Source organism: Zeus faber (assembly GCF_960531495.2).
Source record: "Zeus faber genome assembly, chromosome: 1".
Lineage (NCBI taxonomy): Eukaryota > Metazoa > Chordata > Actinopteri > Zeiformes > Zeidae > Zeus > Zeus faber.
In genome coordinates, this window is record NC_137193.1 from 18,828,346 (window position 1) to 18,847,150 (window position 18,805).

General features: G+C 40.3%; 1 protein-coding gene across 1 annotated transcript in view; it reads left to right on the top strand.

The window, feature by feature from the left end:
- Positions 1-18,805, top strand: part of LOC307239472 (histone-lysine N-methyltransferase 2B-like) — a gene marked incomplete at its 5' end in the record, with an annotated part of 45,324 nt that overhangs the window by 7,719 nt on the left and 18,800 nt on the right. The window contains 13 exons of the mRNA XM_080012856.1: positions 91-177; positions 2,768-2,924; positions 3,301-3,565; positions 10,177-10,238; positions 10,528-10,731; positions 12,484-12,593; positions 14,896-14,997; positions 15,306-15,419; positions 15,664-15,810; positions 16,143-16,235; positions 16,515-16,632; positions 17,868-17,978; positions 18,544-18,728. Of these exons, the coding sequence (XP_079868982.1) occupies positions 91-177; positions 2,768-2,924; positions 3,301-3,565; positions 10,177-10,238; positions 10,528-10,731; positions 12,484-12,593; positions 14,896-14,997; positions 15,306-15,419; positions 15,664-15,810; positions 16,143-16,235; positions 16,515-16,632; positions 17,868-17,978; positions 18,544-18,728 (1,755 nt within the window). The remainder of the gene's footprint in view (positions 1-90; positions 178-2,767; positions 2,925-3,300; positions 3,566-10,176; positions 10,239-10,527; positions 10,732-12,483; positions 12,594-14,895; positions 14,998-15,305; positions 15,420-15,663; positions 15,811-16,142; positions 16,236-16,514; positions 16,633-17,867; positions 17,979-18,543; positions 18,729-18,805) is intronic.

Sequence of the window (18,805 nt, forward strand, 5' to 3'; positions counted from 1 at the left end):
ATTGCAGTTAATTGAGCTAAATTCCTAAGGTTTAGTTGACAATGTTATGTTCTACTGTACTTTTCTTCTCTCACCCGTTTGGAAAAATAGTTGGGCTCAAGAGAATTGGGAATGGTGGCCGGTGGAAGACAGAGGAGGAGGAGAACAGACTCATCGATCAGTGATGCCAGTCCTCAGGTAATGTCTTTCAAATTTGTTTAATTTTACTTCCCACAAAATCTTTTGTTAGCCATGTGTCATTATCGTTTCATGTACAGTATATGTGCTTTGTATCAGTTGACTAAATTCTTTGTCATTCAGCCTTCCTTCAGCGTCTATTAAGAATTCACTTTTTTTTTTTTTTTTTCATATTGAACTTTTAAAGGTTTTTTTTTTTTTGTTTTTTTTTGTAATGTAAACCCTGAAAGATTTTATTTCGATCTATCACAGCTAGGGCTATGAAGGTAACTGGAATCCCGCGGTTACCCGACTCAATGCGAATATGAACGGGGCACGGCTCTCCACAATCGGGGCACACGGAGAGCTGTGTTAAACGATTCACACCTATGAAAATATATTCATAATTCCTCATTGAAATGTTGTCCCTGTGCATTTTTATAAGCTATGTGTTTTGCCCTGTTATTGTAATGCACACTGACTGACAAAAAAAGTGTCGAGAGATGTGCCGCCGGCAAACCACAATACTGCGGCTTGACGTTGCTTTTCACCGTAGTGAGAAAGAATTCATGCCGTTACAGCCCTAATCACAGCAGAATAGAGGTGTAACGGATCACAAAACTCACGGGTCGGATCGTATCACGGTTTTGACTCACAGATCGGATCAGCAAAACAATAAAAAAAAATTTTAAAAAAAAAGGCAGACAAATATATAATTTTGTTTTGCATTTAGTCTGTAAAACACTTACAGGAACTTTTGCCCATGGTCTTAAATGAAAACACTATTTAAGATGTCCAATGTTTAAATAAATTCTTAACATATGTAATATTTCAATACTGAATTGTTAAATGAAAGTGCAGTATGAGGCACGCATGATACCTTCTACCTTTAACCATGGTATTGAGTGAGAAAAATATGATTTGATCTGCCCCCAGTAACTGAATTTAATTCCAGTAACAGCATCATGTTCAATTTCTCATAGTTATAACAAACGAAATTTCATGAAAATCGGTTCAGAATTTAGCGAGGTACAGTCGTTGTTGTAGAGAAGTGTTGGTCTCTCAATACACGATTCAATTCAATTTTTCGATTTTAAACATATGTATTTTTTTTCAGCCCTAACCCTATCGAGTTTTGATTTGTAAAGAAAACACTTGTTTCCCACTTAGTGACTTTGAGTCCAGGCACATTAAATCAACATAAATAATGTTTTTTGTAGTGGAATAAATGTAAACAAAATATTTCATACAATTTCATAGATAAAACAAATGCTTGGAAGTTGTAAGAGCCGGTTCTTTTCCGTGAGCAGGATCATCCGATCACATAAGAGAGACAAACATTTCCCAAAGTGCAAGTGTCTCTTCTCCGCCCGCTGCGTTCATGTGCGTTCTGTACGTTCTTTTCTAATCAGACTTTTTTCCTAATTCTACTCATCACATCACAGCATCATGTTAGGCTCAATATTATTATCTTATCTTTGAAATCACAATCCAAATCATATCAATAACATTAACTACCCTTATGAAGAAGAAGAATCTGTATTTGTCACATGGCACCCACACCACAACACATGCACTCATGCGGCGACCCTGACCAGCACACACACACACACACACACACACACACACACACACACACACACACACACACACACACACACACACACACACACACACTTCAAATGGTGGCCGGTGAAATGAGTTCTCTGCTTTTATCCCATCCTGGCTTGTCCTTCCTCCGGGGGGGCAGCCAGGATCAGTGGGCAGCCCACAGTGACGCCCGGGGACCAATTACAAATGTCCATTGCTGGTCAGACCATGATGTTCTGGATGTTTTTGGTGGGGCTCCTTACTGATGTTGCAAGAAGGAAACCCCATGTGAGCACGGAGAGAACATGCAAACTCCACTAAAAAGGCCCCTAATCGGGCGAACCCAAGACCTTGTTGTGAGGCAGCAGTACAAATCACTGTGCCACTGTACCCCATGGAGCGAGTACTGGTGCATAGCGGCACTTCTCACAAGCTGCCGGTCTCTGTTCTGTCCTCAAGTGGAGAAATGGTAAAATATTACAGATTCTATTGAATCGGAGCACATTTTTTCTTTAAATTGTTAGAACACACACCCTGCGCTCCAGCTGAGCTCTGGCTCCTGCGGCTCGGGCTTTTGCCGCCCCCCCCTCCCAAGCTTCACTTCAGCGATACAATACACAGTTTATTTTTAGATAACGTTACATTTGAGAGCACATTCATGTCGGACAATAATACTCATAAAATTACGTGGAGAATGGCGAAACCTGATTGTGATTTCGAAGCTTAAAATTGGACGCTCATTTCATTGCGCTCCAGAGTACAACACAGCATGCGTCCGCCTCGTCTGTCTTCTTTTCACTGCAACTTTGCTTCCGCATTCAAGGAGTTTGATTACTTTAAAAAGTAACAGCGTCAGTAAAACTATCTCACTATGATGATTGAATTTTGCATCGATCCGCGGTTCACGTGCGGTCGGTAATCCGTACGGACCACGGATCATCTGCGTTCCGTTACGCCACTACAGCGGAATGATTTGTCCCTGTAAACTGAGTAAAAATGTCTTTGTGTTTTGCGGACGCAGGAGCAGGCGCTGGGCGGTCCGAGGATCAAGCATGTCTGCCGTGCGGCCGCGGTGGCCCTGGGGCAGCCGCGCGCCATGGTGCCCGACGACATCCCCAGACTCAGTGCGCTGCCGCTCCATGAGAGGAAGGGCATCGCGCCCTCCCCTGTAGGACAAGGTATGCTCAAGTTACAGCCTTTTTGTTTTGTTCAGTCTGGCGAGCCTCAATTGCTTTCTTTAATGTTAGAATTTCAAATATGTAATATATTAATTGTTGATACTATCTGCTGTATTCAGATTATCACCGTCCTTTTGACTACCTTTCTCTTCATGTACATTTACATTTATTGGTTATTGGTTACTTATCCGGATATGCAGGAGATACACTATACACTTTGTGTGATTCAAATTAAATTGATTTTGATTTAAAAAAAAAAAAAAAAAAAAAAAAAATGCTATCTTTGAATATGTTTAACTGTATTATTCACAGTTTACACCTTTTGTGTTCCCCTTTTCTTAATCTCTGTATCAACTCCTTTGTCTCACACTGACAGATGTTGCAGACGATGATGTTTCTGATCAGGAAGTTGCTCAGCGGGTGGCCCCCCCGGAACACATTCGGATTCGGAGGACGAGGAAAAGGAGGGGACACAAAATTAAGAAAGGGAAATTCCTGACTCAGTACACCCCTGGGGGTGTTCGATCTCGGCGCTGTGGAGGCTGCAAGGGCTGTCAGGTGGAGGAAGACTGCGGCACCTGCATCAACTGCCTCGACAAGCCAAAGTTTGGGGGGCCCAACACCAAGCGACAGTGTTGCATGTGAGTTGTGCACAACCCGATTGTGGTAGCCTCTTTGGTAAAGTGATGAATTGCTAATCAACTTTGTCACCGTGCAATAGTCTGCTTTGGTTTTAAAGCCCCTGGTCAGAAATATCAGGGTATCTGCAGGTCCTTATATTGTTGTAAATTCAGGCCTTATATTTGACAAAGGTAAGGCCTTTAAAGTCATTAAATAGTGTTACATTTGAATTCATGATATTGAATGCATCATACTTGGCTCTGACCTGCACCAAATATATAGTACTTATCTGCAATACTTACCTGTAATACTTAATTCACTGAGGGAGCGATCATGAGTTGTCCAAAATCTTAAATTTTGTTAAAGTACCATATTGACCCAAGTATAAGACGTTTTTTTTTCCTGGAAATACATCTGAAAAAGTGGGATCGTCTTATATTTGGGGTCTATACTTTTAAATGTCAATATACGGTAGAATAATAAAAATAAAACTTGTGCATTAGGAGGAGTGTTTCAATTTATTTTTACGCACACATACAATACCCTACAACTGTTGAACAACTGCGGCACACCGTCCTCGTCCGATCCACCACTCCCTCTCCATTACTGTCGTAGTTCACTGCGAACCCAAAATGTTCCCACACGGCTGATTTAAAAGAAGGCGGGTCTTCTAGCTCCCATGTGTCAGACTAATTTGCACTCGCCAAAGTGTAACTGACTCAGTCAGACGCCAATCAGCTTGATCCAAGCTTAGCATGTTGCTAACGGCTTCCGGGTGGGCGCGTGGGAAATTTGGTTCCGCAGCACAAGGTTTCCGAGTGGAACTCTTATTTGTGCAAATTTGGTTCCGCATTATGTTCATCAAACTTCGCACACTCTATACGACTGCATCATCGGGTATTGAGTATTCCGCATTAAAATGACGAAAAAACAACTACACCTACGACTTTGTTATATATTTTGTTGAGTTGTATACTTACATTATCCCAATTGTTTCCAACAATTTTCGAACCCAGAGGCATCCGTAATTTTAATGTAACTTTAATGTTGGTAACGGACCGCTTCATTAGGTCGCTTGTCATGGCCTCTATGCCCTTTACCTCATCTATAACTTCCAGGGCAACATGGAGAGCACCAGATGTGAGTGACATCAGAGATCTTGATGTAACTTTTTTTTTTTTTTTTTTGTTAACTTTTTTCCGCTCCATTATTGTTTGTATTTCTCTACTAACTATTGTTCATAGAGCACGATTTTTTTTTTTTTTGTTTGCTGCGCGTTATGTCACGGAAACAGTCCCCGTAAAGCGTGCGCGTGACAAATGAAGACTACAATTCCCATGATCCCATGCTACTTCTGACATCATCAGACTCCATCTTGTTTGTTATTGTTTTGATTGAGAGACACCTAGCGGCAGAAGTTACATATTGTACCTTTAAGTCAAATAAAATTAAATAGGCTTTCTTAACGTTCTCTGATATTAATGTGAAACAATATAAAATTTAAGTATGGTAGTGTTCTATAAATACATTTATTCTACTTGGCCCTGTTAAATAGCTGAATAAGCAAGCAAACAAACAATAAAGTAAAATGTCTGGCCTCTTTGATTTTCGGTTGACTTTGACGAGGTTCAGTGGCAAAAAGACCAGCATATTCACCCCAGCATATTCACCTCTGGTTTGAAGTGCGAGCAGGAGGGTGTAGCTACGTTTCCAACGGTGTTAAAGACCTATTCGGATGCATTATTATGCAAATTCTTATTATTAGGTGTCCAGCCCTGGGGGCTGGAACCCTATTGTTATTGTTAGGATTTTTGTTATTATTTTCCTCCTTGGCATTTTCGGCTGAAAGTGTCTGGACCGACGGACGTGTTTGAGGTCTCGTTAGAACTGGGACGTGGGACTGAGACAGCTCATTGGTCAAGCTTCATCCATATCAATCCACATTTGGAGCAGGAATTAGTGAAAAACCTATGAAATTTGACCGGAAGTAGCCGGAAGTTCGCATCGCCCACATGCCAAGATTCTAAAACGTCGAGTTTGTGGAGTTTGTGGAGTATGATGCTTTATGACATCATCATCCAATTTGCTATATATGTGTAGGTTGTGGCTACGAACCCACATTCACACCGTGCTAGCTACGTAGTGTAGACTCTGTGTGTGTGTGTGTGTGTGTGTGTGTGTGTGTGTGTGTGTGTGTGTGTGTGTGTGCGTGTGCGTGTGTGGCCTTACCTGCTTGACGTCAGCGGGGCTTTTCGTTGGATATTTCATCTCTTTTGCCCTTTTTGTAAATATAAACGCATTCTGTTAGCATGTAACCTGGTGCTGTGTCCCTCCTTATGCTACGACATTCGAGCCAGTCATAAGACACAACTGAAGGAGTCGAAAACATATTCCGTGTTTGTCAGCACACATGGAGGTTGCTTGCAGCCCCAGAGCAATGGGTCAGAATCGTGTCCATTTTATTTTAGTCCCAAAAGTTTAAAAATGTAATGAAATGTCTCTGAGGGACATGCTGTGTTTAGTCAGTTTGAATGGAACCGTGTTGTTGGGAACGTCCACACGGAGCGATTTCCTTCCACAAAGACACCGATTACAGGTCGCAGACAGCCACGTTCTAACTTTTAGGATAAAGTAATAACATGCAACAAGTGTATTGGCTTCTAGTAGTAATTCTGCGTGTCACCAGACTCAGGAAAACTTGCATCATTACGTCAGCCGATGCTGCGTTCAATGGAAACTCTGCAAATTGTAACCCGTCTAATGCTGTAAACAGTAGTAGTGCTGATGTAAGAAGGAGCGACAACATAAACTGATGCTACGTTCCATTGGAACTCCACCATTTTTAATTGGTGTTGATACTGGATTCTGTATATTGCGGCCTGCAGCTATATTTATTAGTAGTTGTAGTAGCCTAGTTATTGTTTTAATTATTACAGGTACTCCTCACTTAACGACCTACCTGTTAAACGACCGTTCGTACTTACGGCCGGCTCTCTGACCAGTCTGTATTGTGCGCTGCGTACAATACTGCGGCGTGCGCACTGTGTGCTTGGCGTCTCGGTATCAAGCATCTCATCGCACATCACCCTTTATATACTATAAACAATATATATACTCTATACACCATATATACTATATACAATATATTTTTACTTTATACATCTCATCTCATCACCGCTCTCAGTCTCGTTCCCGCAGTCTGTCAGTATTCACTACACTAGCGTTCGCAATGGCCACGCCCCCTTACCTTGAAATAACACGGGTCGTCGCTTATCGACGACCCGTGTTATTCGCTCAACGACCTGGTCCTAGGAACGGTACTCAGTAGTTAGGTGAGGAGTACCTGTATTAGGCTATTATTAGGATTTATTATTATTATTAGGAGTACAGGCTGCACGGACAGATTTCAGATAAATGTCCAGACCTGATTATCCCGATTATCGGCGATAAGCTAAGGTCCTGCAATGCGGGCCAATGCAGCGTTCAATGTAAACGTGGAAAATCGTGCTGCGTTTAAGAGAACCTGTAAAACTGTTATACGTACCTAACACAACAAAACTGGACCCCCGTGTATTGCTGCCTACAGCTATATTTATTATTCTACTCCTTGGCAGACAAAAAGTGTGGCCCATGACAACTGCTGGACCCACGGGCATGGTTGAGCTCTCGTTAGAACTGGGGCGTCTCAGACATCTCGTGGTTCAAGTGTGATCCATATCTTTTCACATCTGGAGCAGGAATTTGTGAAAAACCGGTGAAATTGAATCGTAAGCAGCAGAACGTTCGTGCATCGCCGATACGTCAAGGTTCTTAAGCTTTACTTTCGTCTTACCTGCTTGACGTCGGCGCGGCTTTTCGTGTGATGTTTTATCTTTTTTGCTCTTTTTGTAAATAAATGCATTCTGCTGTTGTGTCCCTCCTTACTTTTGTAACATACAAACTGTAAGAGTCCATTATGCGTTTCATGGACTTGCAACGTATCAGAAAACTAGGACCCAGAAAACTATCAATCACAGAATTCCGTCACCGTGTCATGGCGTCATTACGTCATTACGTCATTGTTGCCCCCACGCGGCATCAAACAGTTACATTTCCGTCACTACGTCATCATTGCCCGATACGGCACCAAACGGTCACCTTTCCGTCACTGAGAGTGCAACTCTATTCCCACAGACAACACGGTGAGTTATAACAATGAGAAGTTCTGGTTTATAGGCAAACATAGGTGGTTGTTTTAAAGGCAAGCATTGTTTTTAATCTCCTTGTGGCAGTAGACTATGTAATAATAAAAATAGCTTCAGGCACCAATACATGGGGGTCCAGTTTAGTCATGTTTGGTATGTATTACAGTTTTCCGGGTTCTCTGAAACGTAGCACAATTTTCCGAGTTTACATTGAACACCGCATCAGCTCCCCCAGTCTGTCGTCTCTTGGTTGCTTGTCTCACGGAGCTACCGCTATGCGGTCTACACAGCGCGACCCTTCTGCTTTGCAATGTTGCCAAAACCCCTCCCAGATTAGTGGAGGAGCATGGTAAGGAGCGCGGCGACCCATTTTAGCATTTTTTATTTTATTTTTTTATCCGCCCGAGAGAACGACGGGTCCACTCCAGTTGAAAGCGCTCCAAAGCGATGCTGTGTTCACGTACTCTGAAAACTGTAATACTGTCGTGATGCGTTCATGGTACCCGGAAAAAACGTTGGCTACCACCATAAGTATGTTTCGGGTCTTTTTCACCATAGATGTGTTTGCATGTTTGTATAGTTAACTTAAACTAAACCAAAAACTAAAACCTAGGTGTGAAAAAAACACTTTAGTTAAAACTAAAAGAACGTATACTAACTGAAACTATATTGTGTATTTAGGAAACTAAAATACACAGGAAATTTCTGAATCTGTTTTCGTAGTTTTTCTTGTAAATTTAGTCAAATTTGTCAACATATAGCCGTTCCAGTACAAGAATCAGTTCTTATCTTTATAGACGGACAGCATTAATAATGAGCATGGCTCAGACCTCAACTAGCAGAGCACTACTTTTAAATGGAGAGTTGCAAATGCAGAATCTTAATTCCTTAAAATAGGTGACTAAAAGGGGCAACCATATTTTTAGTTTCGGCAAACAGAAGCTGATGTATGGTTGCCAGCCTGGCAACCACTTTTAAAAGTTAGTGTTGAGACCTGGATTGTGTGGTGTTTAATTAAGCATACATTAAATTATTTATGTGTATTTATAGGGAAGGTAGATTATTTCATACATTTTAGATAAACATTAAAGAGGACCTATTATCCTCCCTTTTACACAAGTTAATATAGGTCTCTGAGGTCCCTTAAACATGTTTTTGAAGTTTTTTGCTGAAAATACCACTCAGATTAAGCCATTCCAAACATGCCTTTGAAACCATTGTGTTCCCGACGTGTTTTTTAAGTTGGAGGAGCCACCCTCCCGAGTTCTGTGAACCAATGGGGTTTGCGCACAAGTGTCGGGTTCTGTGAGCCAATTGGGTTTGAGCTTCACTTTCGCATTCCGTTGTTTTACTCCATAAACATTGACTGATTTCACCTTATCAGTCCACTAAAATCTGTTTCTCAACAAATTTAAGGCAAGAAATAAGCAATCCAGTTGCTGAATCTTCACTCATATTAGATCTACAAGGCCTCATTTAAAGTTTTGTTCCGATTTTCTGGAGCAGCGTGCAGCGCCACAGGATACGGCGGGGCCTGGGGCTTTTTTGTTTCATTCAATTACAGAAATGTCGGAAAATAAAATAATTCCATCTACTGTTTTGTTTGTAGAAACGCTGACCGTGGACACACAGAAACACACAAAAAATAATTACATATCCATCGTCTGCAGTTTTGTTGCAGACAGTTGGTATTAATTCCTCTTTCTTATAAAAGATTTGTGCTGGTCTGCAAGCCAACAACAGAGCACTTTCCATGCTTAGCTCTTAGCTTCGATGCCAGCTGCTCCGGTCGCGATCCAGCGGTGGGTGGAGTTACTCAGATGGAGGGCGGTTCTAATTACTCCCTCCCTCCCATCAATCAGGGCAGCAAAGCTGAATGGCTCGTTTTAGGACATGTTTTCTGAAACAGACTGCTCACAAAAATCTGACTGGGTTTTCTTATTTCACAGTTTGTGCACAAGCACTGAAAAGGTGAGTTTTGCCCCTTTAACAACTGGCAATTTTGACTTTTTTTTTTTTTTTTTTTTGCGTCGTGTGTTGATGACCGTCAATCGCCCAATTATGGAATAACTGGCCCAGCCCTAATTTTCACAAGTATTCAAGCTTTGAAATTGAGAAACATTAAACGGCTAACAAGCCTTACTCCCAAACAACTATGAGCTGCCTTAAAAAAAATAGCTTATTCGCCAAGCTTATGTCATCAACTAAATTCACCTTTTCTTCAAAACGGAAAATAATTGGAGTATTGCTGCATTTTTCCAATTTAAAAAAAATTAATAAATAAATAAAATAAAAAATAAAGGGCACACAAAATTTGTCAGTAAAAGCTTATATTCTGTCATACCGTTTACTGTCAGAAAGCAGTTCTATTATTCCAGCTTTTTTCTATGTTGCAATAACCATCAAGCCTTATTTGACATAACCATTTTTGTTTTTTCTGCCATCAGATACAGGAAGTGTGACCGGATTGAGAAGGGCAAAGTACATCGATTCATCAAACCATTGAAACGTATGTTTTTTTTGTTTGTTTTTTGTTTTTTTAACATCAAGCTGTATTTCGTACTATCAGCTTATTCAGTTTTAGCCTTGTGACTGTCATTTTCCTCTGACAAATTCCTATTCTGATTCATGGTTAAAACAAGAACAATTCTCAATCATTTAAAATGCGCAAAAACTGTCCAAACCAGCATAAATATATTGTTCCCCGCAAATCAAAAAATTAAATCACTTTAAATGATTGATTTTTTTATTTATTTTTTTGTTGATAATAATTTATCATCGGACTCTACTTTTCCCAGTTCAGGCGAGGCGGTCTTCGATCGGTCTATCAAGCGATGAGGACGGGGACTGGCAAGGGACAGTGACAGAGGAGGGAGGGACCGCAGCCATGTCCGGAGACAGGAGACAGTCGCGGCGGAACCTAACCCCGCGCTCCTACAGCAGCCTGCTGAGATCCGAGTCTGAAGAGGAGTCTGACCACAAAGAGGGCCCTGCCAACAAGGGTAACCAAGGCTTTTAGCAGCTATTGAAGCAATGAAGTCCTTCCTTGCTTGACTAGTGCTAAGTCCTTATCGCCACATTTTCTTCTGAAAAAATAAATCCGGGGAAAAAACTGGTCTTAACAAATCAATCAATTTTTAAGACCTGACTGATCAAATTCTCCTAGTTTCATTGGAACTACTTCCAGTATATAAATAAAATATCTTCTCCGCCAGTGTGCTTTGCCTAGAAAATCAAATAATAGTCAGATAAATGACAACACAATGCAGTGAACAAATACATAATTCCTGCTTTTTGCCTTTTAGGGGTATTTTTTTTTCTTCAATTACACAGATATCGTGATGCATCCTCGATGAATTGCGTTGCAATGTATTGACTATCGCCGTATCGTGATACCATCGTTATCGTGGGCAATATATTTTGATAGTATCGTGAGTTACGCTGTGATTCGCACCCCTACTGTTGATTAGAGGGCATGTATCCCCTATGGTTATTACTATAATTGTAGTTTTGTTTATAATCGTTATTTACAGTATCATGCTTTATGCTGATCTTGTTTTTCTTCTGAGTTTTAAAATGGACACCGGCGCATAGTAAGGATGCTAATTTAGATTTATTTTATTTTTTTCTGACCGTGGCCGGCTTTTGTAAAAGATAAGATAAGCTAAACCTTTTAGTCCCACAACAGAGAAATTTACGTCATTCCAGCAGCAAAAAGGGGAAAGCAGAAAGTAGAGAGCATATCAAGGTACACACTATAAACAATATAAAATACTAAGTGTATTGCACATATCTTGACACATGGCACATCAGGGATTGCACTTTTTTTTTTTTTTTTTTTAATATATAAAAAAAATAATTTGTGAACCGATCATTAACTGTGATCAAACATTTGGGCACTGTCCCCCGAAGAAAAAAATGAATTAGTCTTTTCTTTATTGGACTTAACAAATTATAAATAAGGGGTATCATAAATATATTTTTACAACCGAACACGACTGTGCGCCCAGATCGCGGAGAGCTGATTGAGCCTGTTGATATGAATGATGATAACTAAACTGCACCATAATCACCAGCAAAAACATATATCGTATATATTTGTTTGTTTGTTTATTTATTTATTATTTTTTTGCGGTGATGACGGTAATGAGCTGAACCCAGCTGTGACATCATGTGACTAGGTTAATGCAGTAATCATCCGCAGCACGTGTCGCCCCCATGAGTTGTACTTAAGAAAGAGATTGTATAGCCTATTTTTCTTTTACCATGCAACAAACTTTTTCATTACTTAAAAAGTGTATGTATGTATATGTGTGTGTGTGTGTGTGTGTGTGTGTGTGTATATGTATATATCTCTTAGTGTTAATCGTCAAAATTCTCATTGTAGGTTAACGGTTAATTATTAACATCCCTAGCGCATAGTTGTTCTTTGTTTGCCAAGCTGTAGTACATTTCAGGATAAAGTTTGTATTTTCCCATCCTTTACTGTTCATAGCACATCCTCATTGAGTACTCTACTATTGACAAATGTAACACTTTGCTGCAGTTTCTTAGTGTGCTTAAATGCAGTCCAACAGGATGAAGTTTGTAAATAAATAAGATGTTTTTGACATAGGGTTGAATATTAGCAATCCTATCCTTTAACAAAAGATATTTGGAACAAAGTTTTCACCTCAAACCAGTGATATGACAGTATCCCAGGATGTGTTGGGATTAGGCTTTCATTTACTAAATAGTTTCCCTTTCTTTTGTAGATCCTGCTTCTCAATATAGCCTATCAGTCCCATGGGACCTTCCCGGTGAGACGGTGAAGTACCGGCGACCTGGCCCCAAGGGTCCCGGGGGCAGAGCCAGAACTATCAAGGTAAAAACCATCTGACCGACTCCTCTGCTCAACCTCACTCTACCACCTAACCAGGAGTTCTGTCTCACTAATCAATACAAATACTTCCATTGGGTTGTTAGCGGTGCTACACTTATGAGGCTTGGATCCATGTACAAGTGATGTTCCAGAGGTTTTATAAGAACATGATGGAGATAAATGAGGCAAACGTTTCCAAATTGTCAATTGCCTGGAATGGAATTACCGTCATTTGTCTGTTATTCCAAGCAGTTTACAACAAACCCCACATAATATTTTCAAGTCTGTACCTAACTGCACCAAAGCATATTCTCCTGTTTTTAAACATACTTCAGCAAAATGAGCAAATTCATCTTTCATATTTTTTTTTTGTAATGATTTTGTTTTTAATTCTATTTTTATTTTTCATGGCCTTGTAACATGCCTGGCATTAAGTACAACATTTTCCATTTCACATTGACCCCGAATACAAAATGAAAACTGCTTTCATAATGGAATGCTGAAGAATTTGTGTTATTAACTGCAACCTCCACAACTTTCACTTTTGAATTTGTTGGTTTTGTGTCACACACTGCAACAATTATTTACCAATTATGTGTGTGCATCACATGTATGGGTGTATTAATCACACTTTCATGACCTCTCGAGATGTAAGAAGCTTTTGGGGCAAACAAAAAAATTAACTGGTTAAGTCTAGGGCTGCGTTAGGTTTTAGAGTCACGATGATTTCAGACATGGATTTGCTCACGTAAATTTTCCTAAAACCTGACGTCATCCTTAAAACAAATCCTGAATTCAAATGAAATATTTGCAGAAGGATTTTGCCAGTTGTCATTTTCAGTCAGTCCCATGTTACTTTTTAAATATCAGTTAATGTTTTTACCTGGATATTGAGGCTGAAAATTAATACAGCACCCTGATCAACTCCACCACATGTGCCAATCGTTATAAATGTCCCCAATGGGTAAGAATTAAATATTTTTCCACAAAATCGGAAAGATCAGAGATCCCTCGTTTGGCTTAATGAAGAAAAGTAAAGCAAGGAAAATCAAACAGTGCCTCTGTCATGTACTTGGCATCTATATTGGAGATACTCAACGCACACACTAATGAGTAACATTTTGAGGAGTGTATGGTGCACATTGTTTATCTGTATAGTTATAGAGAAGGAACTGTATTTTTATAGATGTTTTATGGTTTGGAATTGCTGTCTCAGAAGGCTGTGTGCCACAACATATGTGCCACATTAACCGGAGCTTTAGATATTCCACATCTTCAGGCAGGGCTTCCACTTGCTAAATAGACTGTATTCAGTAATGTGAGCCTGCATTGGTATTTAAATACCCATCTAACTCTTCTATCTAATGTTTGGTTTTCTGTGTAGTCCCTTTTGTATTTTGGCATTCTGAAGGCTACTCTTCATCCAATTTCTATATAATTTTTTTCTTTTTAATAATTTTTCTGAATGTATATTATTTTAAGATCCCTTTTGCTTTCAAAAGATATTTCTGACCCTGGTTGCCACCTCTGCATGTGACTTCTAGTGTGTAGCTATGGAACATATCTTGCTGTTTGGCTTAGGCAGTCCCCTCCTCCACAGGAACAGGAGAAAACGGAAGGGGAGGAGCCCAGAGAATCTTTACAAGAATCCAGCCTACCCAGGAGCCCATTGCTGCCACTGCGACCGCAGCAGTTACAAATTCATTTACACCGTCTGCCTGATTCTGTGGTGCAGTCGGCTCTATCCTCGCCCGTATTGGTAGCACTGTGTCGGGACAAATCACGCTCACCGACCCGGTCCTCTGCAAAACTGGCCCAACAGACTCCTCAAAAACCTTCCCAGGCTGCAACACAGCCCTCTAGTCCACTTCCACCGCAGTCTAGAATACCTCCAACTCCAACATTGCCCAAACCTGTGAAACCACTGGCTCTGCAGTTGCCAGAGTCCCCAGTTTCACCCTCTCTGCCACCATCTCCCCAGGCTGTAGTGCATGCAGCTCTGCCATCGCCCAAGCCTCAAACAAAGCCACATCTGCAGTTGTGCTTGCACCGACTGCCGGAGTCTTTGCTGCAGAGCTGGGATGTTGCGGCACAGAGGCGTAAAGGTGATACAGGCATGAAGGAGCATAGAGTTCATCAAGTACACCATGAGGCTCCTGACTTGGACACAAAATTACGCAAACATAAGAAGGGCTCACAGAAAGAGCCTAATGTCGAAGCGCCTGGAGAAGAGGAGAGTTCCGTTAAAGAGAAAATGCCTCAGCACAGTCGCGGAACTGACCCGTGCTTTCTGCTTCATTCCCAGAATCCTGAGTGTTTACCTCTGAACACGCTGGCGGGGTTTAGTAATGGACTTCCCCAAAAGGGCCTATTGCAGACCACGCATAAGATCCGTGTAGATTTTAAGGTAAGTTGTTGCAAATGGAAAAAAAACAGGATTTAATTCCCATCAACACTCAATCAGCTGGTTTCAGTTATTGCTTCCCTAACTTTGGTTAAAGGAGGTTACGCAACAAAATGAGCCAATGTAGTTCTTGGTTGGAATAAATACCTGAAAACATCTTCCATAGCACACAATTGAACACCACAGAAGTAAAGTGCCCTCACCTTGTTAAAGAAACATCTTAACAACCTTATAATTTTGCATTTGTTTATACTTTATTTTTGTTTAAACATATATATATTTAATTATTTATTTTTCTTTTTCTTTTTTAGGAGGACTGTGCCATCCAGAATGTGTGGCTTATGGGTGGTCTAAGCGTCCTCACCTCCGTTCCAGTAACACCTCAGCCCATCTGTCTGCTTTGTGCCAGCCAAGGTCATCATGAGGTAACTTAGGGTTCTTGCACAGGGCTGAAAAGTACAGAAAATTTGGAAACCAGGCAGAGATAGTAAGAGATGAACAGATTTAGCCAATTCTGAATCCTAAACGTTGTCTGATAGAGTATTGTCCATTGCTTTTACAGAACAATATAGACTAGACCATTAGACCAACTAGACCAGACTGTTTGTTTGAGGCTTGTTAGACTTAACTGATGGCCTCTGCTTTTGCGCTCTACCCACTCTCTCATAGATGATATTCTGCCAGATCTGCTGTGAGCCCTTCCATAGCTTCTGCCTTTTGCCAGAGGAGCGCCCCCAGAAGGAGAATAAGGAGAACTGGTGCTGTAGGCGCTGCAAGTTTTGCCACGTGTGTGGCCGCAAAAGCAAGCACACCAAGGTAAGCTGCCACCCAGTTCCCCATCACATATAGATATTGATATTTATCTGATGTTATGTATTTTTCGTTATTTAATATGATATATACTTAATTATAAATCTCAAAGTATTAAATATCATTTAAGAAATATAAACAGATTTTTCCTACCCTTTAAATGTCAAATAGGTGTGTGTGTGTGTGTGTGTGTGTGTGTGTGTGTGTGTGTGTGTGTGTGTGTGTGTGTGTGTGTGTGTGTGTGTGTGTGTGTGTGTGTGTGTGTGTGTGTGTGTGTGTGTGTGTGTGTGTGTGTTTTAACTGTTATTTTAATGTTCCATGTTTGTTTGTCCATCTAGCCTGTGTTACAATGCAGGAGGTGCCAGAATTCCTACCATCCTTCATGTCTGGGTCCAACTTACGCCAAACCTGTGAACTGCAGCACACCCTGGGTAAGTGCTCCATGCGGACTCTGGTTGCTATGGAAACCGTAGAAATAAAATCTGCCAATTTGAGAGTGCGCTAACCATGCATGAATAGTACGCAAGTGGCTATATCTGCTCATGTCATTAACATTCTGTTAGTCTTTCTAAAAGGCTGCCAAAATGCCAAAACACTGACAATAATTGGTAGATGCAAAAGACAAGGATGTGTAATGAATGTGTGCATGCATATTTTTTATATCACCATAGTGTCCTGTCTAACTGTGTGGCGCTGCTGTCCATGTTTAGGTTTGCATGGTGTGTATCCGGTGTAAAAGCTGTGGTGTGACGCCTGGTAAGACCTGGGACATGGCATGGAACCACGAGCAGGACCTCTGTCCTGACTGCACGGTTCTTCACAACAAAGGTAAGTGAAGACAGCAGCCGTCTGCTTATACATCACATAATGTTAGTGTTTGAAGATTTAACTGAACTTGCTAATATTCTCCTTCAATAACTCACATGAGAAAAAGCTCTACTGGCATTGAAGTATAAGCATGAGACAGTTTCTATGGTTATAAGATATCATGCTACTAGGCTTGGGCGATATCCAAAATTTGATATTGTGATGCAGTCGCGCCCAAATATCGTGACACATGGTGACAGTGATGGAGAAAGTGTTCCCATTGCCCACGGCTTTATTCGGTTTCATTCAATTACAGTAAATACATCTACAATAAAAACCCTCTATTTGTTTTCTTCTGAGAAATGGTCAACCTTTATGTCGGATGACGGAGAACATATAACACACAGTTGTTCATAACGTGCACATAACGTGCTTGCGGATAGGACCTCCCATTGACCACATGAACAGTTACAGGCACCAAGCAAATGTGAGTGAGGAAAGACATTCCTTGAATAGCAGAATAAATTAAAAAAAAAGGCAATTTTACTTATTTTGGGATTCTCAGTTTAAGAAATACGAGGTGTAAGCGTGTTCAAGTTCACGAGATTATTTGTCACAATACATACGGTCATACATAAATGCAGTGAAATGTCACGATACCTGGTGATTACACACGATAAGCTTTAAAAATAGTGAACTGGTTGAGATGCGTGAGTCTCATGGTCAAAGCTTGAGACGTGTAACAATTATTAAACATTTTTTTATAATATAGTTTTAGTAATGCAAGTAATAACCTGGAGCCACAACTTAATCACCGGACCACGTCCAAATCCTCCATCTGCTTCCTTGCTGTTGTGCGCATACGTCCACATACATCCTCACTGTGCGCGCAATGAATGAGCTTTGTCCGTGCTCTCTGCTGCTTCATCCGTCGCTCCCCGTGGATGGACAGATGGACGGGCGGGGAGGGGGGTATTTGGATACTGTGAAAATATATTTGACATTCGATAATATCGCAATATTCGACATAATCGAATGTCGGCCCAAGCCTAAATGGTACTTAACTACTTGGGCATTAGTTTTCCTAGGAATTGTTCCCTTTTTGAAAGACATTTCCTTTTCTGTATCATTAGTTTGATACCCCCAGCCTGTGTATTGAATTGTGTTTAACGTTGCCTTATTTTTAAGCTTTCTGGATATTGAAGCAATGGCTCAGTTATATGAATGAACTCACAATTGATCTTTACTCACAACAGGGAACTTCTGTACTGTCTGTCACAAGTGCTACAATGACAAACCAGACAAGCAGATGCTTCAGTGTTCCAAATGCAGCCATCTTGTGCACCCAAAATGTGAAAAATTCTCTGGTAAGCAAAACTCAAAAATTATATATATATATATATATATATATATATATATATATATATATATATATATATATATATATATATATATATATATATATATATATATATATATATATATATATAAAATAGGACTTACTGTTTCAGTTAAAAATAATATTTAAAGTTGAGTTAGGTTCACTATATTCATGGCAATGCTATGCATGGCAACACCCAATTTAACAAAATGAGGTACCTTTTGGTTTCAAAATATTTCAATAGATTATGCTACAGATTTATATTTTGCGTATATTCTTGCACACATTTTAATAATACTGTACCATTATTTATTTTATTTAACATATTTTTAAATATTAAATTTGAATTAAAATAGCTAATTATTCTAGTAAGTAAGTATACTAGTACAAATTTATTAAAGTTGATGTTATCCTTTGTACAACTAGTAACGGATATCATAACATATATTGATGTTGCTTTTTCTGACATCTGTGCTCATTTCTTCCCTATTGCCCAGCCCTAATTAAAGGTGTGTCTATAACATGTTTTTATTTGAACATTGTCCTTCCAGAGGAGCAACTTGGGCTTTTCTTCAGTGAAGTTGGGGGTGTGGTGTTTACCTGCACTCCCTGCAGCCAAAATAAACAAAGCCACTGGAATGAGGAGCTACAGGGGAGGCTGAAGGTTCAGATTGAGGAGGTGCTGGCTGGCCTCCTCTCATCCAGCACCACTCAGCACCTCATCACCTGTACACAGGTAAAATGGGCCTATACACCATTCCTGCAGTATTTATTCCCCCTTTTGCAGAGGGCAAAGTAATTCTGTATCCACTT